General features: G+C 35.8%; 1 protein-coding gene across 2 annotated transcripts; it reads right to left on the bottom strand.

The window, feature by feature from the left end:
• Nucleotides 1-11,810: 11,810 nt before the first annotated feature.
• LOC129257583 (centromere protein K-like) lies at nt 11,811-23,180 on the bottom strand. Of its 2 annotated transcripts, none has more exons than XM_054895949.2 (9): nt 22,955-23,180; nt 21,111-21,257; nt 20,348-20,407; nt 18,939-19,014; nt 18,256-18,385; nt 17,529-17,636; nt 16,659-16,782; nt 16,046-16,087; nt 11,811-15,481 (listed from the first exon to the last, which is right to left on the bottom strand). In XM_054895949.2, exons 2-9 carry the CDS (start codon nt 21,189-21,191, stop codon nt 15,323-15,325), a joined length of 780 nt encoding a protein of 259 aa, XP_054751924.2. In that variant the 5' UTR covers nt 21,192-21,257; nt 22,955-23,180; the 3' UTR covers nt 11,811-15,322. The 2 variants fall into 2 exon arrangements, with proteins under 2 accessions (XP_054751924.2, XP_063952743.1); XM_064096673.1 differs by having other exon boundaries at nt 18,256-18,436; nt 22,955-23,146.
• Nucleotides 23,181-23,764: the final 584 nt, after the last annotated feature.

Below are 23,764 nucleotides of genomic sequence, written 5' to 3'. Positions count from 1 at the left end.
TCAAAATGCACAGATTCTTACCAGAATATCAAATAGAATAAAATTAATTACCTAGAATGCACATTTACTAATAAAAATCAAGGTCAAAGCTTTTCAAAGGTCAATGACCTATTTACATTATATACCATACTGTATAATGGTATCTCTGAGCTGAAAAAGCACAGGTTGGTGATCATGGTGTCAAAATGCACAGATTCCTACCAGAATATCAAATAGAATAATATTAATTACCTAGAATGCACCTTTACCTATAAAATTCAAGGTCAAAGCCTTTCAAAAGGTTAATTACCTTTTTACATCATATACCATACCGTATAATGGTATCTCTGAGATGATAAGGTACGTGATGGTGATCATGGTGTCAAAATGTACAGATTCTTACAAGAAGATCAAATAAAATTAAGCATCGAGAATGCACATTCACCCATAAAATTCAAGGACAAAGGTCAATGTCCTTTTTAACATTAGATAATAATAATTGTATCTCTGAGATAAAACACCGCAGGTTGGTGATCTTGGTGCCAAAATGCAAAGACTTGTACAATACAATTAAACAACACTAAAATAAGTATAAAGAATAAACTTTCACCCTTAAAATCCTACATCAGAGGAAATATATAATCTATATGACATAAAAATAACAAAAAAAAAATTTGTGTTCATATTTTATTTCTGAATAACGTAAATAACCATGGCTAATTTGTAATGAAAACATGGAGGTTTCATCATTTCGGTCTGAAATAATGAAGGCCATGGAGAATGTATTTAGGGGTCAGATGTCAATAAGCCTTTTCCAAAATATCAGTGGAAATTAAGTAAAAAAATGTTGATAACCAAATAACACTTTTTCATATACTGCGATGCATTGCCAAAAGCACTGAAAAAATAAATAAAATCAAGTATATAATTTGAAATGATTTTTATTTTAAGTAGCAGCATAATTAATGCATCATTATATCTAAATCAAGGTTGTCATGTCTTTTCTCTCCAGCGATAGGCCACTCACCTCAATGCTATAATAAATACTATAAACTATTAGCTTTATCTTTTGAAAATGGATAGGATAGGTCTAACTCTCATGTCACAGCTAGCATCATCTGAGAGCATTTCCAAACAGCAGAGGGATGATGATGATGATGAAATGAAGGCCATCATTAGAGCTGCAGCTTCTGTCATACATGTAGTAAATTACATATATATCAACTTCAACAAAGGTGAATTCCCGTATTATTATTCATTACCTTTCATCAGTTCATTGCGAACTGCCAGAATCTCTTGTGATGCTAATGTTGCAGGAGAAAACTTCATATCTACTCTCTGCCGTACGTCACCCATGATGCTATTTCTACTAGGTATCAGTTTGTGCAAGGATCATGTTTTTGGTCCAGAACAACTGATTGCTATCATGCACAAATTAGGCATATAACAATGAAATTCAAAAGGAGATAATAGCTTACAAGTACACATCCATCGACCTAACAAAAGTCCTACAGCACCACTTCCAGTTCTTGACAATCAAGCTGTGCAACATATCAGTCATAATATAGATCCTGGTCTGATATCCCTTGACAGAACGTAAGGCTTTCATTGAATGGGCCAGATAAAAGTCTTGAAAATGTCAGAAGGTTTTCAAGAGTTCAATTACTCTTTGCTGAAGTTGAGACACTTAACTTCATCTATGACAAATTAGCTGCAGCTCTAATGATTGCCTTATTTTAATTCTTCGTCATTGTCCCTGGCTATATGAAAATGTTATCGGATGATGCTTGCCCTAAAAGTTAGGCCTATCCTTTCCATTTACAGATTAAGTTATAGTTTTATAGTATTGATTGTAGCATTTGAGGTTATAGTGACCTATTGCTACAGAGAAATTAGTACCTTGATTTAGATTGATAAAATGCATATCTAAATGCTACTACTTTAGGTAACTTCACCATTGTCACCATTTCAAATTATATCACACATGATTTTTTTACACTTTTGTCAATCCATTACAGTATATTATAAGAAAAAGTGTTATTTGATCCAATTTTACCTCGGACTTGTATTTTGACATCATAATTGGTCAAGGATTCAACTATTAAATGTGTGTTCTTTTTCCACGCGGGTCAGTCTTTTTTCCATCAGAATCACTATACCTACATGCCACAATCACGTTATATCGACCTATTTACTTAAATTCCATGACGTTATTAACATAGTTGATTGACCTTTAACTCCTAAATGTATTTTCCATGGCCATTTTTTATCCTTAATTCAGAATGAAATTATTTATTAGACTTCCATGTTTTCATTACAAATAATTATCTTTCTTTCTATTATTTACAAATAAAATGTTAATATAATGGATTAATTTCTTTTTTTGGGGGGAATCATGCATGGATATATAAATATCTATAAACTTTTGACCTTAGACTTTGGATATTGGATTATTCTGTATGATTATTTTGAGTCTTTTTTATCTTCTTGCAAAAATTGCTTTTTGACATCAAAATCACCAACATGCAGCGTTTTATCTTAGAGATACCTTTATATGATATATAGCCTATGTAAAAAGGTTATTGACCTTTGACCTTGAACTTTATGGATTAATATGCATTCTAGGTGATTAACTTTATCTTATTTGACCTTCCTGTAAGAATCTGGGCATTTTGATACAACGATCACCAACCTGTGCCATTTCATCTCAGAGATACTATTATACAGTACGATACATAATGTAAAAAGAGGTCATTGACCTTTGAAAGGCTTTGACATTGAATTTTATTGTTTAATGTGCATTCTGGGTACTTAATTCTATTTTATTTGATCTTCCTGTAAGAACCTCTGCATTTTGACACCAAGATCACCAACCTGCACCTTTTCATCTCAGAGATACCATTGTACCGTATATGGTATACAATGTAAAAAAAGGGTCATTGAGCTTTGAAAGGCTTTGACCTTGAATTTCATTGATGAATAAGCATTGTAGGTACTTGATTTGATTATATTTGATCTTTCAGTAAGAACCTCTGCATTTTGACACCAAGATCATCAACCTGCACCTTTTCATCTCAGAGATACCATTATACCATATATGGTATATAATGTAAAAAAGGTCATTGAACTTTGAAAGGCTTTGACCTTGAATTTCATGGGTGAATGAGCATTGTAGGTACTTGATTTTATTTTATTTGATCTTCTTGTAAGAATCTGTGCATTTTGACACCATTATCACCAACCTGTAATATTTTATCTGGGAGATACCATGATACAGTATATTTAAAAAGGTCATTGACCTTTGACCTTGAAAAAAAGCACTTTCCCCAACCCGTATTCCTCCTTACTTTTTTTTTGGTAAATGTTGACACCCATACCTACTCAAATCAGTCAAAAAACCATTTCCAATAATTTTATTCCAGTTGGTTACTAATTACGGGATACTATTTATCTTATGATAAACTGACCAATCCCAAAGCAATATTGACTCCCTATATATTCATAATCTATTTGCCAAGACTTACAAGGCCACAATCTATCTCAAGGTGACATTAACCCCCAATTTTAGCATGCAATCAAGGAGGTTTAAATGCAATTTCAATTTAATTAAATCAATCCTAATGGTATTTTCTAACGTTATAGGATGCATGGTTACGTTACCTCCACCTCCCTTTATTAGCAGTTTATTTACTTTATCACAGAATTTCCTTCAGTTTCTTTTCCAGTTCTTTTCTCTTTTACCCCCTCCCCCCGTCCCCATCCCCCTCTCGATCTGGTCTAACCTCATCCTCGGCTCCGCCTGCCCGCGACGCTTTCCTTAATTATCATCATTATTTATCATTATTTTTATCATTATTTATTCTTTTGGGGGGGTTAATGATGCTTGTTGTTGCGCTGCGCATGCGCACTGTTCCATGAGCTCGTGATTGCGTAATTATCAATATCATCGGCAAGAATGTTTTATAGTAAAACTCTTCGAAGAATCTTCAATAAGTGGCCGGGAAAGAAGACATTCGGTGTGTTTAGGTTCTTACCTATATTTTTCGTTACAGGAGCTGCACTGGAATGGGTTATGATTAATGCTAGAATAGCACCAGGGCAAGAAACCTTTTGTAAGTTTGAATTCCTAGTCCCATGAGTGATTTTGTGTGTGTGTGTTTGATGGGAGGAGTAGGGAGCTGGGAGGGAGTTCGGTGATTTTTTGAAATCTTGAAGGAATTACAGCAAATTTACAACAAATCTTCGCATATTTTCCGTTACGCTGTTTTGGCTGCATTGATCTGCTACAATGAGCCGCAATTTTGGTGAAAAGCGGCCGCAGAGCGCTGCGCTGTCCGACCATCGCCTCTGTGCCAGCGCACCCGGCACCCTAGACCAAAAGCTTCAGTCTCTGTATTTTGGTTGTTCCGCTGAACTGCGTTGGCTCAATGGGGATTACAGTAAAATGTCAGAAATTGTTGAATAAATCCCCAGAAACGACGGTTATTCCTGTCTACCGGCACCCGTGCCGCCGGGCTAGCTGCATGCACGTTCGATAAGGACCCCCGTTCTCACAAACATCTGGAGCCCGTTCACGTACGTGCATAGCGCCAACTTAATGTGTTCCGCCATCTTGATTGTTGGTTGCCGATAAAATGCGCATTTTCAGATTTTTTAACGCTCAGTTATTATCCATGACTGAAACATTGACCAATCAAGAACTAAGATTCTATAAGAAATATGAATATTCATATACGAAAGTATAAACATAGATAATTCAGTTTTATGTGAAATTTAAACCCAATACTTCAAAATATGGTTAGTTTTATGTCTCTAAAATGACCGTTAAAACCAGAATTTTATTCCAAAAAAATAAAGGTTTTCCCAAGTTGCCATGGTAACGCGGTCTGAGATATAAAAGCTTAGCAAACACTTCATTTCAGTGATCGAGGATGTATTTGTTTACGGTATACGTCTACATAAATTATAACATTTTTTTCCAGACCATGGATGAACTTTCAAAAAGAGAAATTTAAGGCAAGTTTTTACGATTTCCGGCAATTTTCTGACACAGGCACTTTGAAGAGGTAATTTTTACAGAATTAGAAGAAGACATCGTGGATTTTCCTAATTATCACGACGGATATGCAACTTACTTGTAAACAAATCAAACAAAGTCTATGATACATTTTCGATAATGCAAAAAGAGACATTCAAGTCTCTGATTGAGAGCCGCAGATTGAACATTCGCACGGCGCAATGGCAGCGTTTTCGCCGAATTCGTCGGGGCGAAAACTCCAAGCGAGCCGTACCACTCACCAGTCCCGAACGCTGCGCTGTATGTTTGATGATTTATCTGGTGCCATTTCGTGCTTATAAATTTGTTTTTTCTACAATGCCACTATCTCATTAAAATTGTTTGTCATGATAACATTGGAAATATTATCGTTTAATGGCCCAAAGGATCGACTGTAATAAAAGATACTTTGAAATATTGTCAGAGAGTGATTAGTTAGGTGATGTTTATGGTCAGAATTTAGTCATGGCTTCGGGTGAACTTACGCGAACGCGGTCACTTGCTCACGGGGCGAGTCGGCCTGGCCCTTTGGTGGAAGGCCGTTAGGCAACGTGCAGTGCAGCTAGAGCAGAGTTGGGGAGTTATAGGTATAAAAATACTTTGAAATAAGTAATCTGCAAATATTTTTGTCTTATCCCTTTGGATTACTTAGATGAGAAATTCAAATTCTCAAAGTTTGAATCAAATTTTAGACAGTGACAACAAAGAGTGGTGCTGTATGGGGGGGGGGGGGTCTTGCATGCCCCCAATTCACGAACAAGAAAAAAAAAGGAAAAGGTAAGAGAATCTTGCGAAATTGTTCAATTGGATTTTTGTAACCAAAAGTCAAAATTATGCTTATGTCGCTTGCTTGCAACTATATATTTTATAAATTTTGCCTGATACGCCATATCGTAGTACCCTCAATTATTTTCACTTGTTACGCCACTGACATGACTGATATAACATCTACTAGTTTATGATAACATTATTTGGTTGCGGGATCAAAGCATCAGCTATAGCTAAACATTTATACTTTATGCCTGTTCAACTTCCAATACAGGTTTAGGCCTGTATTTATGAGATGTTAAGATCTATGAGTGCCTTTATTATTTTCATTTTCAATTAAAACAATTATTAATTATGTATTAATTTAGTATTAACCTCGATGATACATTTTATTGTGTTAAATCGTACAATTTCTGTTGTATTAAGCCCCTTATTAAGCCCTTTTAAAAACATGCTTATAGTAGCAGACCCCCCCCCCATATATAAAGACAATAGAAGTGTAGGCCTATATAGAATTAATTGAACCCCCCCTATTGAGGACAAAATGAAAAAAAATACTCAAAATAATCGACCGCCCCCCCCCTTTGACGAGGCAGCTGTCGGTGGCCTGATGTCTTCATTGACTTCTTTTTGCTTGTAAAAATAATATTAAAGAAATAGGGGCTACTCTAAGTGTCCCCTATGAAAATTCATTTGGATCTGCAAGTGCATGAGGCTGCGCCCCCTCCAACGTCATAGCTACCCCATATCTTTAGGTTCTAGCTCTCATATTTTTCAGCTCCCTGATTTTTTGGAAGAAAAAAAAACGAGGCGAAAGAAAAGAGTGAAATAAATGAAATACGATTAATCAAAATTTGAGTTGTTTGAAAGAATTATACTTATCAGAGAAACTAAATTAAATTCTACAACCATGAAGAATAACAGCAATCTTGATAAATTCTGTTTTTTTTTTCAAAATCAGAACCAATCAACCTTTTTCTGATTATTCTGTCACTTTCCATATTTTGGAGAAAAAAATAAAAGTGTTCATCGACGCCCTGTACTGCATGATGAAACTGTATCCCCACTCGGCTCGGCCCTCGTAACCCCCCCCCTCTCTCTCTCTCCCCCCCCCCACCACAATGCCCCTTGCTCATTTCTCTTATCTCACCTTGACCTTAATTAATTAATCTTAACTATTTGGCGGTACAGTCAAACGTGACTGGTCGCCATCATAGTTTCATCCCCAACAAACAAGGAACAAACAATAACAATTCTGTTTTTTCGACCCAACATCATTCCTTTCAATACGCGTAAGGCTATACATGTACGTGGGCACGCACAAACAACGTGGGTTAACAAAAACTGACCCGCGTTTGGACTGAAATTGTGATTAAAATAAAAATGTTATAAATATGAAAAAAATATGTGTATAATGAAGGATATTTGATAAACGGAAAAACATCAATCGCTAATTCATAAAAATGCTGGAAAAGATTGGACAGAGGTTTTTAACAACGGTAATCAAGGGGAATTAGTGTATGGGTGAATGGCGTTCGAGCTTTAGCCGAGCGTTAGCCGGTGAGGGCGCGGGCCAAATCTGCCTGAATCTGGCAATATGGCGTCGTCCATTAAGCTGACGTTAGCCAGCGGCGACTGCACGTACGTGCGTTCCGAGGACCCTCCTTTTTACAATAAGCCCGCTCCAAGGCCCCCGTTTTTGGTCTCGCCCGCGGCACATACCTACTACTTTTTTCGAGTACCCCCCCCCCCCCCCCCCCCCCCCCCCCCGGGTTGCAGATACAAATTCTGAAAGTGGCATTTCACCAAACTCCCTACTCCTAGCTTGAGGCTTGATCTTGACTAGTATAGATGCAAGACATTTTGAGGCGACGCTACTAACTGCACTTTCGCACCGGTTGTAACATTAGAAGATATTAACCACCAGTACCACCTCTTCATAGCGCTATAAAAATAAAATCAAGAGTCAATAGGGAAGAGTTACAAAGTACGAGTAGACCACTTGCTCTCTGCAACCATCCTTTGTGTGGGGAATCTACTGGAAGGCATGAGAAAATCCTTACGTTTGAAATTGAAACATTAAAATGGGAACAAAGGAGAATTCCAGCCCTATTAAAGAAAGTAAACAAGTCAGGGCACTAATCTACGAACAGCATCCGCATCAACGCAACCCACATAATAGGATAGGTAGTCTTGTAGACATTTTGAAGGTGTGAATCGTTCATCTCTTGCTTGCTCTCTCCCTCCATCTCTTTGTCATCTCTCTCTCTCTCTTTTCCTTTTTATGTTGCAGATGACGTGTACAGGCGAAAAGAATCAGAACGCCGCTATGCAAAACGATTGGAGGAAGAATATCAGGAGTAACTAAAAACACTGTAAATGACAAACAAACTGAAATAAAGTGTCTGGCTATTGACTTGGCCAGAAGTTGACACATTTAAGAGGTAATTTTGGAGAAGCTTTTTGAATTGTTGTTGAATAAGTCTTTCAACATGCCGGCAGGTGTTGACTGGTTCCCATATCTCAAGTTCATGACGGCCAGTATGCTGACCATGTTCCTAGGGGCTCAGATGGTACATTCATATTATAAGCCAGAACTGGTAAGATGAATTGTTTGTTATTTGTTTATTTCTCTATTGTCTTATCTTATCACTTCTTGAAGTATGTTGCTCTACGTAAGCATAGTGTCAGGCCAAATAAAAAAATGAATCATGATGCCTGTCTCTTCCCATATCAAATACTTAGGGTTCATCTTGACATCCATTGTCTATATTTCATTTGAGGTATATTGATTTGGTTGTAAAATAATAAGACACATGGAAATACTTCCTAAAAGATCACAATCTCTTGGAACCAACATGACATTATGATTTAAATTGGCATAAAAATACATCTTGCTTGTCCCCCCATCAAATACGTTGATGCCGCAACTGATTGAGATAGGTTTAACCAGACTACCACAGATTTGTTGGATAATTTGTAAGTTAATCCAGCTTGCACTGGTCTTGTTGCTCAAAACTTCAAATTGATATATAACTTTGCCATTGATGCTAACTTCCATTGAGTACTGTATTTTTATTGGCAATTGATCCCTGTTACCATGGTTGTTCCCTTCATGGCAGTTAACAGTTTCAGAATGTTCTACCACTGAGGTATGATTCACTGGTTTGGAATGTCTACAATATTTTTTGTACCTTTTAAAAATCTTTTTTTAATGCAGGAGATACCAGATATTCCTCCAGCCCTTGGAGAGCTGGGAAGGATGAGAGATGAAGCTAAGAGGAGGAGAGAAGAGGAGAGGAAGAAGAAAGAAGAAAAAAGTGCTTCATGACACCAACTAAATGTGTTCTGGAGGACTTTGAACTTGAATATTTTATTATATAGATTATATGCAAAGAGTTAACTACACCATTTCACTATGTGAAATTGAGAACAATGGTGGATATTTGTGAAGATTAAGGAAACCTCACCTAAATCATGATCGATTTGTTGTATTCTTGTGTATTGATCTATAATACAAAGTCAATGTGCCTATATTTATGTGAACTCTTAAAAAATATAGTTAAGTTGTTGTGTATAGTTTGTCAGATCGACATGGGCATAAGTTATTATTGATATGTTATACCACTTCTGTGATGTAGGATCAGTGTAAGGTCTGCAATTGAATACCCTTCATTCTAATTTGGACATAGTTGAAATTTATGCAAAGTGATATATTACCTAAAAGGCAATTAGTCCATAGGTCATTAGGGGAGCTGCTTGTTGTAGTATTTGATCAAGTGGCAATTTTTCATGATATTGATGAGTGTGTGCACGTTTATAATGAATCATCTGTTATCTGAATGAGGTTGTCATTGGTGTCATTCTGAAATGCAGCTTTTTTTTTAATGAGCTGTCCTCAAAATGTTTAAATATGACGGCAGCCCACCAATCTACATGTGTATTTGAAGAAATATTTTTGCTTTTGATGATATTTTCATCACTTGAGGTTTTATGGTATGGAAGGTCATTGTGATTCTGAAAAGTCATCTCTGCCGGGATCAGCAAATTTTATTAAAAACTTGAGTTATTTGAAATGAACAGATGTGTGTTTGTTTCCCTATTACAAAAGACATGGAATATTGCAATTTGTGAGGGAAAGGATGTTAATGAGATACTTGGATTGGAAAGTGATATTTATAGTAGGGGAGAGGGAGAAAGAGGGTAGGGGAGACAGGAGGGGGGCAAGGTGAGGGAAATTATAATAATAATATATGAAGCACTCTTTAGGTCCAATAAATTATTGATGTCACATTGATTGCTTGCATTTTATTTTATATTAGCCTAACTATTATACTTGTGCTCAATCCTGTATGCTAGCCAGGATGCCAAAAAAAAAGGAAGTTTAGTTTACATAGCAATGAGAAGAATTTGTTATATTGATGTTACCATTCATGACTAGCTCATTTACATAACTTTTGCAGTTTTAAATAGTCTGGGCAGTGATTGCTTCTTGCCTCGAACAGGTCCTATTATTGTCCTGGGCATTGTTTTTGACCAGCTGCTTTGGATGTTTTATGGCAAGGGTGTGTGTGCCTGTAGTTCTCAGTGGATGTTTTATACACCTCTTTTTGATTTTGGTTGGCACACAAGCCATGTGCACATTTCAGTAAAAAGAAGAAAATTGCCATTTATAATCAGCATTTTGAAGACAAATATCTTCAGTTGCATTCAATGGAAAGTAGCTATTATTGCTGATTTTGAGCTGCAGTTTCTTACAGCCATGAGACCAGATATATATGCAGTGTAACCATTAAGCCTGTTCTCTGAAAATCAGTGGTAAGTGGAAATTACATTTCTCTACTTTAACTCACTTTCTTGAAATAAAAAAATAAATAAAATAAACACGATATGATATCAGATAAATATTTAAAGTTTTGCAGAATTTTGACATTAATTTCCCCGGAATTATGCAAACGTTAGTAAAAAAATCTTTGAAAATGTTACATTATATTAAAGTAAGTAATTGAAATTAAAGCACTTGAATGTGATCTGAATGATTACAAGTCTAATCCTGATTGCAAGAAAATTCAAACAAATTTTGAAGTTGAATCTGATGTCATCTTCAGAGAAAGATAAGTTTATGTAGGATATACTGTAGAAGTTATTGGTATAATTTAATTTTCAATGTTACCAACTGGCGTCTGTTGGTGAATGGACATGGTCACTGAATCTGCCGTTGAACGCAACTTAGTGGTCACTAGACCCCCCAGCCCTGATGATTTATTCTGCTTTGTCTGAACAATTAATTGAAGCAGATACATTTAATTGAACCAATTGGGCTGATGCACAGAGGCTGTCCTTTTTTTCTTTAACCCCCCTGCTTTCTTGCTTCCCTCCTTATCCATTCTTTTTGTTTCTCTCTCTCCATGTTTACTCTTTTTTTTTCCTTCTCCCTTTCCCTCACTTTTTTTCCCACTCTCCCTTTCCCTCTAAAATTTTTTTATTTATCTTTTTTTTTATTTTTTTGCGGGGGGGGGGGGCTCCCAAGGAACCCATGTATGTGCAACTGTGATATTTTACTAATATGAATCTCGATAAGTACAAGGTCAATAATAAGTACAAGTTTTGATATAGAATATTAAAATGATCAACAGGAAATAGATTGCCATCTTATTATATTTGAAGTAGTAATGAAACTTTGAAGTTGAATTCAGATCTGAAATATTCTGTGGGTGTTTCTCAAGAAAAAGGTTAGATTATCCAGGGGTAATATATCAATGTAGGTTCTGAGGCTGAATGATTTTAGGTCGATTTTAATTGAAAAGCCAAAGTTTTGTTTGAAGAACTTGGGTAAGGTGTGTCTTGATTTTCTTCAGAACAGAAAGATATTCTATTTTGAATTATAAACAAACTATGATTTTGAAATAACTTATAAATATATTGAATGGCATAAGTTTTTATCAAGTGATTCTGTTTGAGCATATCCATGTGACGATCAAAATAACACACCTTTGAACTATATACATATATAGATATAAAACACTTTATTTACAAAGATTCAGAGAATCATTACATCATTTGTTTTCTTCATATTTCTACAAAATATTTCTAGTACTATACCAGAGGCCTGATTTAAGGTGACGAACTTCCCTACTATATGAATAAGTCAAAACAAATATGGAGATTAAAACTTGGGCAGAATGGGGCAACTATAATTCATTCTTGTGTCGTCACTATTTGATTGGTCTGGTTAACAAAAAAAATTGAAGACTTTGTGCCACTTTCTATGTACTAAAAGACCCTGTTCTAGACTACTTTCTTGAACTGGTTTGCTAACGTCCTCATCACCAGAACTACTTCACTAAATTTGTCTTGTTGCTCTGGGAATGCTCTCAGTGGAGTCACATGTTTCACATTAAATTTGAAACTGCATCGTAGGCACTCTACACAGTGTTTACTGAGCAGTTTGTCCAACATACACATCTCATACTTCCGTGCGAAGATCGCAAGGTTGTGTCCTCAGTCCTCACAAATGCTTAAACCAGTGCATTACGGCAAAATTGTCCTTGGAAGACCATTTAAGATCGCTTCAAGCATCCCCATTACATATTAAACTGATTTCTACTAAATTGGTTTCCACTAAACTAGTTTAATGAAGTAGATAGGAATGGGGTCAAATTGAAACCAGCTTTTAGATAACTGAGATCTATATAAAGATAAACTACTCAAGCAGGAAATGTCAAATGCAAAATAAAAAATATGACCACCAGTACATTCCTTGGCTAGTCATACTTTCCATACATACAAATAAAAATTAAAGCTCACATTGGAAGTCAATAAACCTATACATCATTTGAAAGCCACAAAAAAGCAGAATACAATGCAAGTTTCAAGCATTACACTGCTGACTTTGATTTAGAAACATTCAAATTTGAGAGCCTTGAAATTGGGGATTTATTGCAGTTTCTCACTGGCCTGTATTATATGATGTCATTGTATGTGAATGGAGCTTGATTACATGCTTTGAAGAATCTGCAGAAAAGATTGTCTAATTTCTAATTATTCTAATTTTCTTATTTAACATTTCAAAATTTGGAAATTGGCACAGAAAAATAACATTGATAGTATTTCGTGCTTCACATTGATGGAACCAACATTGATAGTATTTCGTGCTTCACATTGATGGAACCTACAGCTCTAGAACATGTTTTTGGTCATTCTTTATTTGGCACAGCTTTCCACCCATTTGTCTGCATTCAGGTTGTATGCAACAACCTTACTGGACAAAACAGCCACAGCTGAATAAGAGACAAACAAAACAACAAATCACAAAATAATGGTTATTGTCATTCAAGCACATAATATTTCAAATAAAATTTCTCTTTGCAATTTTTTTTTAAATTTGGTAATGTGAAAAACAAGAAAGTTAAAGTTGGCAGATGTAATCACAACTCTGTTAACATTCGAATCTGCATTGTGGCCACCCTTGTTTGCTCTGATTTCCATAATTCTCAATGTGAATAAGTATTATTTTGAGTGAATAGATGAAGAAATGAGTCTTCTGAAATGTACCAATTACATCATTTCTCATAACTGCATCTGACTGGACTATACATAGTAAAACAAAACTGTAAATCTATTCAGCATTTTCAAGGGTGTTAACAGATTTGCAAAATCTGATCCCCACAAAAGGGTGTAAAAATAAAACCATGCTACCAGCCATCACACTTTGACCGAATTTCATCACTCGGCCTCACGCCTGCGGCAAGCCGCCTCCAAATAAACACAAAAGTGCGTTTACACAAAGCAGAAAGGTCGGCTTGACGTGACAACCCACCGTTTACACATACAGCACCGTGGCCTGCGCTTCCTGACGAAAATACCACTTACAAGCTCATGATACCTAGGTCAATGCAATAGCTAGATCGATGATTTAACCCGATGATCACTTAACTCCCGAAAGCCGACCTCAGTCCGCTTTTGTGTTTACACATACGAGAAGTCGGCCTTTCATGCCGCCTCAAAGGCGACCTCAAACCACCTCCAGAGGTGAACCGAAATCGGGGCGGCTTCAAGGCGGTGTCAGTCCACTTGTGTGTTTACAAACATGTTCAAGGCGGTGTGAGGGCGGCCTCACATCGCCTTCATTTGTATGTGCAAGTGAGGTCTTTGATATCAATTAGCCATTGAGTGCAGTCTTTGTCAAGAAAGAGTAATACCAGTCATTTTTTAATTCCCATAGAAATATCCATATACTGCACTGAGATCTAAAATCTAAAAATTAAGAATTAGCAGTTTGTTTCAGATAAAATTAAGCAATAAAATGTAAAGATAAATTTAAGTTGTGGGGACGATCTCAAAATGACTTTTTACAGAATTTAATATAATGATCACCAAAGTGTCTGTATGAATAAAAAATATGTGCCAAAGGATTCTGGAAGAAATTGTGTAATTGGTGAGAAATAAGCAAAATAAGCGCGGATTCTGTCACTTCCGTCGGGTCTTTATTCCAGCAATAATAATACACTGTCCCACGTGTGCCAATCTGTGTTGGCGATCTTCAGTGTGATCGTTTTTTAGCTTAGATATTATGATTTCACAAAGTTCAGTTTATGTAACTGTACCAGATCTAGATCCACGATGATATAGTAATACTTAAACATGGTTTTACAGACTTTCTCACGAAATCAGTATTTTACTGCAACTACTGTCATTTAGCTTTAAGGCAACAAAATATGATAAAATAATTTTGGGACTGAATGACAGTAAAACTATTTTTCACATTGATGTGCATATTTATTACTAAGGAATTCTTGACTGTATTACATATTAATGCTTTGGGTAATGTAAAAAAACCCACAAAAACAACAGCTGGATTCTCCAAAGGCTCGAAAAGAAGATTGCAAATGATAGGCAATTAACCATCTTTCAGTGCTCATTAACACTGTTTGACGAATATATATATATATATACATATATGATCAGGCACACCACAAACTGATATTAAGATAAAATAAACAGGTCAAAGGTCAATACATCAGCAAGCAAACCTCCATCATAGTTCTGTTCCATTTATAAAGGCTTGATACATGTTGCAATGTAAAAGCCTAAACCCTTCAAGGTCTATCATTCAATGTAGAGAGGATTCAGAGGAACCAGTCTGATACAATTGGCATCAAGCCTGTGAGCGTTTCGTGAAAAGACTTGTCGGACGTTTATCCGACAGTTTCCATAGGAACAATGCTTCTCAGTCAATCAAAATCAAGGAAAGATGTGAGATCTGACAACTTGTCGGACAAAAATGTTGATGAAATTCTCCCCTGGTTGGGATGTCAAGAAGGTATTGCAGCAATGTATGACTTCAAACATTAATATTCAAGCTATTCAGAGTTTATAAACCAACATATTTAGAGATGGAGAGAAACCAGTCTCATACGGTTGGCTTCTTACAGATGTCTGGATGTTGTCACAGTCACAGTGAAGTAAGAGTTCTATGTGAACATAGCACTCCAGATTTGTAGAGTTAATCAACCATATTCAGAGATGGAGAGGTACCAGTCTTATACGGTTGGCGTCTTGTGGATGTCTGGATGCTATATCACAGCGAAGTAAGAGTTCTATGTAAGGAGGCCAAAATGCTTCATGTATGAAAACATACGGATCAGTGCCACCATCCATCCCTTTGTTCATCAAGATCTTGATAGAGAGAGAGAGAAAAAAAAGGAAATTTGTTTTATCATTTGATTAGCAAACAAATATAGTATCTTGGGTGCGAAAATTGTCTAAGGCTGAGTTTTTCAATTCACAGGAATGTTTCTGACTACATTACTATCATCAGGAACAGTTATTAAAAAAAATACAGACATAAATATATGAGCTTGAAAAAAATTTAGAGATAAGAAAGTATTTATGAACTTAATGAAAAATGTCACCAAACAGAAACTCAACTGATAAACCTACACCACTCAATATAATGGTTGCCTTTGAATGGGTATATAAAAAAAAGAAATACAAAAAATCTTTTCAAAGAAATGCAATAATCTATACCGTAAAATGATCATGTGTACTGTATCTTCACGAAAGATAATATAATATTCAACAGTTTAAAACCTAAGAAATAAAATGCCTTTGATATAAATAAATTAGTTGGGCTAGTGAAACTGGTAGAAACAACAAAAATATCATACAAAGTTCATACAAAATCTTTGAATCATCAAATATTTCCCGATTCATCTCATAGCAAAATGAAAGCAAGCATACCTCAATTATCTCTAGGAGTGATTTGTACTGAATCTGTTCCGTCTGTAAATACAAAAATATGAAGATGCATGAGTGAGAACTTTTGACCCACACTCTGTTATGTTCCTTTTCCCTGGCATTACAAGCAGCTCAATCTCCAAATTCCCATACAAACAAACACACACACACTCTCACACTGGTTTAACTTTAAAAAATGAAGAAAAAAATTACCATAGAGCTCCACTTTTACTTTTTGAATTTATTGATGTGTTGTCATATATACTAATCATTACAACTACCGTCCCCTGTATTCCTTCCTCTAAAAACTCTTAATGAAATTTATGAAACTGTACTGGAAAACTTTAATTTACTGTTTGAAATTACATTTGCATATTAGTACCTATCAAATCACACAAAATTGGTGGGTAAAAAAAAAGACTTGAGAATAAATAAAAAATTAACCAAACAGAACAAGAATAATGACTCTAACCTACTGTGGGTGGAGGAACTAAAAAGCTAGCAAAACGGTTATGGTTATGAAGTATTCACATAAATCCAGTAGTACAGTCCTATTGTCTATAAGCTTGAATATATTTTTTTCAGGGAACTTTACGAAACAATCAGAAAGACTTACATGTCGCTTTTTTGATGTATCAGGCAAGGGGAAATGTTTTCCAACAAAGTTTCCTATCTGATTCAGGAGAACCTTGTGAACTTCACGAGCTTTCTCCTGCTTTCTCTTCAATATCTTTATTTGGCTGGGAACAAAGAAAAAATATTACCACCATTAAATAGGGGATTTTCATTTACACATTCACTCAAGTAAAACACCAAGGAAGTTTAAATGAAATTATACGTAAAAATAAACAAATTTGTGTTTAATCGAAGGATGAATGCTTGATTTTTTCATATATATTTGATTTGGAATTGAACATAAGTTTCTTGTAATGCCCCAATAAGGAATGAAAATTATTTTTCATGGCAAACATGTCAATAAGTTTCACATCATGTATCTGCAGTAGCCTGCGTGACATCTGTTAAGGATACAGGTATGCACACCAATGACTGTAATTCACACCACTGACTGTATCTATAATCTAGAGAGATAAATTGTAACACTGGAGAAAAAAAACCCATAAAATTCCTACGATTTCACACAACTAATAGAAGTCAAAATAAGAATCAACAAGAATTTAATTTTTTTAGAATCATTTATCTAGTTTTAATTCAATTGGAAAACTCCTTATCAGTATAAGCTGACAAAATACCTCCTCAAGGAGAGTCCATTGCTTTCTCCACAGAAGTGCAAGTAATTTAGATTGTACATGTATGATTCAATTTAATAACAATGCTGCACTTGAACAAATCTTGCCAGAATTCTCCTTAAATGATGAACTTTGCTATGACCAAGAGCATGTTCAGATACACAGATTTCAGTAGCTTGCAAATGTCCCCTTGTAATAATATAATACCACAATGGGAATAAGAACTGTTGGGGACATACCCATCTTCACTAAGCCTTGATTTCTTTCCTCCTCCTTCTTTTGCTTCTCTCAATCTGGATTCTAAAGCTCTATTCATATCCTGATGTTGTGATAATAACTCATTTTGCCTGCGGTGCAAAGACAATTAAGACATCTACATGAATAGCTGAACAGCCGACAGACAGATATAGATAATGACATATACCTTGTACACACAATTTATCAATTGAATTCAAACATGATGGCAACAAAGTCTGTGAGACAATAGAAAAAATGACCTGTGACCTTTGACCTTGATAACCTCCCAAATTATCAAATCATCGATGTCAGACAATTCTTTAATATCATGAAAACGAAAGGTGAACAAATTGCACAAAAACCCAATGCCTCCAGTAGCCATCCATATTTCAGGGCCCCGTCTTTGATTGATCCAATTAATCTTAACTCTACGGAAATCCATCAGTGTCATAATTTTTTCTACAGGAATTTTGCCCAATGTCCTATGTAAAATATGAAAAAAAAAGCACAGTGAATTTTCAAGAAAAAAATGAATGCATGAATATACATCATAGTTAGAAAATATTTTGAACAAACATGCATTATAGATGTTGACGTTGCTGGCCATCCATAGTTGCGATTGATCGCAACTCTTTGTAAGACAGGGCCGGGGTGGGCTGAGGCATAAAAATCATAAGACCTCTAGGTTTCTAAATGAGACTGTAACTCCCATGTTACTACTGTATTTACCTGGCAAGATCATCATCCAGCTCTCTCCGTCTCCCTTCCACCACAGAGAGACACTCCTCTAGCTGGGAAACATTCTTCTGCAGCTCCTCTTTCAACAAGGATTCTAAAATCACTTGATCATTAGGAAGCACTGAAATAAGAAATGGGGAACATAATATGGCACGGTCGTAAATCTGAAAGACTGAAAAATAATAAACAGGAATGAAATAGGATAAAAGATTAGGTTAAGGATCTGGATCGGTGAAATTAATATTCCTAACTTAGAGTATATGTGTAGACAAAGTGATTCTTAGTAATCAAAATTATTTAGAATCTGATTTAGCACCACGAACATGTCCAAGTCCAAGTTGCACTTAAAACTGTGTGTACCTAAAAATAGCTTTATGTGACACTCCTGGCCTCACAGAATATATCCAGAGATAATAGCTAATGTGTTTTTTCTGCACAATTTCTTGACCTCCTGTCACTAAATAGCAGAAAATCTAGGGCAAAGCTGGTCTTTAAACTTGGTGTTTCTGAAAGAATTACCATCACTATTGTGATATAAACCATTGAAACTACAACTGTCAAAATTGTAAATGAAATATGGTAGAAACTTTTACAGGTTAGAGGAAAAAAAGGAGGTATGAAACATTGGGAAAATTATATTGTACAGTCACATAAGAAACTGAGATATAATTTACCTTGAATCTTTTTTGCTTTAACAGCAATGATTTCTCCTTGAAGACATCTTTCCTTCATCTTCAATATGGCAGACAGCTATTGAATGGGTTACAAAAATGAAAATGCAAACTATCATACAAAAGCAAACAAACATTGCACACAAAGTATATTTAATTTCTAAAGGAATATCATAAGAAATGTTTATTAAGTCTATTAAATTGGATGTAAATCATATATGACTGAAAAGCCAACTAAATTGGCAATAAAATCACCATCTACATGTAGGGGAGACCGGGGTTAGTTGGAACACGGGGTAAGTTGAAACATTGTAATTTTCTTTAACGTCTTTAAATAAATTTCTGAAATACTGCCCTCAATTTATTGTCATTATCAACAGCCATCCACCAAATCACAGACAACACATGTGCAACAAGCCTGGTGAAGGTAGAAAGGAATTTTTGTTTTTTGACCTGAGTAGTTTTTTTTCTCTTTCAGAAATGTATTATTATCTCAGAGTTTATAGATCAAGTTGGCCAGTTTGGGGGTATAATAGATACTTGTACCAAGCTACAAAATGAGGTTATTAATATGCCATGGTGAAGTCCCTTTTTTGTGCTGTAAGCTTATAAACGTCAAATGGGCTTCCGGGGTTAGTTGGAACAAAATTGAAGGGGCTAGTTGGAACATAATTATGAATAAAAACATTGGATATAAGAAAAAAATATATAAAGTATTTCACACTCTTCTGAACATGTATTGTATACCATGCTTGTTTTGTTTATCAGTTAGGTCTGAATGTGCATTTAAGGCCTATTGTAGGCCCCTAATGCAATAACCCTTATCAAACTGGGGGGGGGGGGGGGGTCAATTTGAGCCCCCCCCCCCCCCTCGAGAAATTTTGTCACTACGCCGTCGTGCGAAATCCTTTTCATTTATTTGCAAAAGGGGTTAGATCCTTTTCATTTATTTGCAAAAGGGGTTAGATCCATTTTAGTTGTTTGCAAAAGGTGTTACATCCACTTCAAATAAATTTTGGTTTGAATTTAATCAGAATGAAAAGAAATACTTTAGATAAGCACAAATTCACAAACTTGTTCATAATTTTAAGTGACTGGGGATGTCCAATGTCCCTAAAATCCAATATCTTGACTATTATTATAATTTTCCCAATTTCTGCTATAATGAAGTAATGTGCTTTATAGCCATGTCAATGCAGAGTGATATCATTTTCAAATAATGGCTTGATTTTGTCAAATAATAGTATGAGACTTTCAAATTATCATTTTCAAATTACAATACAATAATTTGTTTGACTTTTTCACCAAAAAAATTTTTTTTTTAATCTAAAAAAGTTGATCACATCATGGGTTTATATCATAAAACCACCATTCTTAAAATACAAATTCATATTTTGTCTTTTTAGACTTACAGCATTCTGTGAGTCTCCAACCGGTCCATGTATTGGCTGTGATAGCAAGACAGCTTGGTTCTAAAGTTGTCCAAGAAAAAAAAATGGAAACAAAGTATCTAGCAATCATTACCTCACTAATCTTATATTGATCCCTTTAACAGAAGTATAATGAAAAATCTACTTTTATGTTAATCATTTGTATAGTCAATGACAATGTAATGAATGCATCAAGCAACTTCTTTTTCCTTCTCAATTTTCCATTCATTTCAATAATTAAATCTTTCTTTTACAGGAATTCAAAAACATGTTTATTACTTTTACAGCCCTATAATTGAATTTCACCCAAGTTAAACAAATTTCTGTTATCCCAAAAGATACATGTATGTACATTAAATTGTACATTTCATGAACTGACAAGGAAAACTGTAAACCAGGTTCTTTTGCAGCTATTTGTTGTACAAACTCTTTCACAGACACAAAAATTAGTGCTATTATATGGACAAACTGCCAAAATTCTGGCACTAACCATGTCATCTGATGTCAAGTAAAAAGGCATGATGTCTCTACTTGAAAAAAAGAGTAAAATCACGTACAATCCATCTTGTAGCTATGTTTCTCTACTTTTTCCTGAAAAGTCATTTCATTACTTATATTGGCTTTAAAAAAATCAGTGGCACTATTTTGTGCAATGAATGAAAGGGTGAGCTTAATCCACTGGCAATCTGCTCTAACAGGGGGGGGGGGGGGGGGGCAAAACTTGGAAAGTTTAAAGAGAACTTACTTTGTTAACTTGCTTCCATGACTCTTCACATTCTGCTTTCAATGTTGATTCAGGTTCTTGTTTGGAATTCTGTGATGCCATGATTCCAACTTTAGAGGTTAAACATTCAAAGTATTACTTGTCCTGTGTTGGGTGGGTGGTATAAAACTGAAGCAATAAATAAAATAAGGAACACAAATTAAACTATATTCATATAGACATACTCAGTAATTTAATCAAAAGCTTGTCAAGTCAAATGTTGTGTTAATCTCACCAGTGCAGTGCTCCTTGGCCTTGTTTGCAAATATGCATAGACCTATTTCACATTTGATGACACTTATTAACTCAACAAAACATTTTGATCTCTGATTTTTCTGCCCTCGTTAAAATAAACATAAACCAAATTACCCTTGGATTGGGTGTACTTCCCCTTTAATTTAATTCTCAATCTCATCTTCCTCCATTACCTAATCTAAATCTACTTCCCTAAAATTAGCTCTATTTCTACTTTCTAACTTGGCTCTAAAGAGGGCGCGCGATTTCTATTCATATCAAAGACACGACAAGGGAAAGACTAGGCACCTAAACTATTTTACACGCAAATCGACGCAAAGCATTACGGGAAGTCCGTGAAGTATCCAATCTTTTCATTGTATAGACTTTGGTAGACCGTATTATTGACGTGAACTCGTGAAAGCTTGTACTGCTGGTTTCGTTCCAGGTACGTAGATTTTTTCTATTTTTTTTTTATTAGTCATCGTTTTGAATTATTTGCAAAAAAGTGTTATCATCGCCAATACTAATATTGAATTGTTTTTTTAAGTATTTCATTTATTGGTGCCCATAATAAGTCAACTAATCATAAGAATTGAGCATTCAAAGAATTTAGACACAGTTATAAAATTTCCGAGGAGCTGAATCAAGGTGAAATTTATTAGCGCCACCAACGGGCTTCCTTGTATTTCTGTAGAAGAGACATGGTCACTTTCCAGGCCAAGGTAAGCGAATTTGCTCTTTTTTGTACGATTTTGATTAACAAATTCAATTTTAAAATTATGATTGTATTGCTACTTACCGGAAAGAGCCCGGTGAGTAGCGAAAAGGAGTTTCGGCAAATATTACTTCTGCAATGAAGCGATGTTTGCCGACTACTTAGAAATCAAGGGTCAAATGCGGTTTGGTGTACAAGGTTAGTTTAGTGTATCGCATACTAACCTCGTACTAATTAGTGTGAGTGCCTTTTTATGTGTTTTTTGGTCACGTATAGTATCCACTCATCAATGTAAGTGCCCCCCCCCCCCCCGTTTGAAATAAAGAAAATAACATGGAAATGGAAACATTGTCATAATTATCCCAAAAAAATTAATTCAGCGTGCAAAGAAAGAGTTAAAAATGTGCATGTTTGGTACTAAAGTCTAAAGACTGGTCAGCATATTAGTCGGTAAAGGTATAGATCTAATCGAAACTCGAAAGATAATACAAAAAAACATCTGAAATTATCTAAAAACATTGCCCTCTAAATAATGTTGCATTGTATTCTGAAGCCATAACTTCACACAACCCAGCTATTACACCAGGTAATTTGGCTCCTGTACGATTCTAATACCTTTTTCACGGAATCGTGATAAACCCATCCCGTTAATGTGTACACAAATTGCATGCGCCGATAAGCCCATTGCCAATGTTCTTGCGAAACTGAAACCTGAAAGTCCCGTCAATCGTCATTCAATCTTTAGTTTCTCTTTATACCAATTTGATGCAGATATTCTGAATGCTAAACAAAAAAAAAACATCGCAAGAAAGTCTATCCTGGGCTATTTTACACCTTTTGAGTTATTCAATTGAATTGTCTGCAAAGAACTTACCGTCTCCTCGGTCCTCACAAGATCCCATCCTCGGCAGCTACGGCGATTAGCCGGCCCAGCCGCCCAGCGCGCCGGCCGGAGCGGCTCGGGCGGTCGCATCCATATCCCAGCTAGCCCCACAGATCTATCCATTCTCAGCGCAGCTGGCATATCGAAGGTCCCGCGTTCCGCGAAATAGCTCGTCTGCTTTCTATCAATAGAGGGCAGACGAGCAATTTCGCGGAACGAGGGACCTTCAATTTGAGGAGAAAACGAAATACATGTAGGAAAAGAGAATAGGTCATAGGCTAGTCTACAACTGTAGACCCACATCTGCAGTGTGTGTATCACAGCTGATTCAAGGAGTCTGCATAGCAGACTAGGTCTACTAGAGCCTGCAGATCTGAAATGGCTCGCTTCGCTCGCCCTTTCAGGCTGGTTTGCTTCGCAAACCAGCTGCAGATCCCACTTCACGAGCCATTCAGAGTCTGCATAGCAGACTAGTCATAGGGGGCGGAAGGGGGGGGGGGGGGCGGGAGGTCCTGTCCCCCTTTTTGATTGATAACCTTTTTTGGGGGGGGGGCTTATCAATTCAATTTTTTTTCCCTGCGTCCTCCCTAAATTCAGATGGACCCCCGAAAATTTTGGTTGATAACCTTTTTTTTTTTTTTTTTGCTTGTCAAATTTTTTACCTGTGTCAATCCCAAAATTTCAAGTGGACCCCTCCCCCTAATTTTTTTGGATTCTGCCGCCAATTGAATAGGGTAATGCATAGGCGGATCCAGGGGGATCTATAGGCGACCCTATAGGAGGAGTAAAAAAAGAAAAAAG

The sequence above is a fragment of the Lytechinus pictus genome, chromosome 3, assembly GCF_037042905.1.
Source record: "Lytechinus pictus isolate F3 Inbred chromosome 3, Lp3.0, whole genome shotgun sequence".
NCBI classification, from domain to species: domain Eukaryota; kingdom Metazoa; phylum Echinodermata; class Echinoidea; order Temnopleuroida; family Toxopneustidae; genus Lytechinus; species Lytechinus pictus.
This window is presented reverse-complemented; position numbering and strand designations above follow the sequence as displayed.

Excerpts from the sequence above, each read along its gene's own strand:
- LOC129257583 (XM_064096673.1), bottom strand. The coding sequence starts at position 21,191 with ATGGCATCACAGAATTCCAAACAAGAACCTGAATCAACATTGAAAGCA. Across the intron at positions 20,408-21,110 it reads CATGGAAGCAAGTTAACAAA|AACCAAGCTGTCTTGCTATC; the intron begins GTAAGTTCTCTT and ends GGACAACTTTAG. Across the intron at positions 17,637-18,255 it reads CTGGATGATGATCTTGCCAG|GCAAAATGAGTTATTATCAC; the intron begins GTAAATACAGTA and ends TTTGCACCGCAG.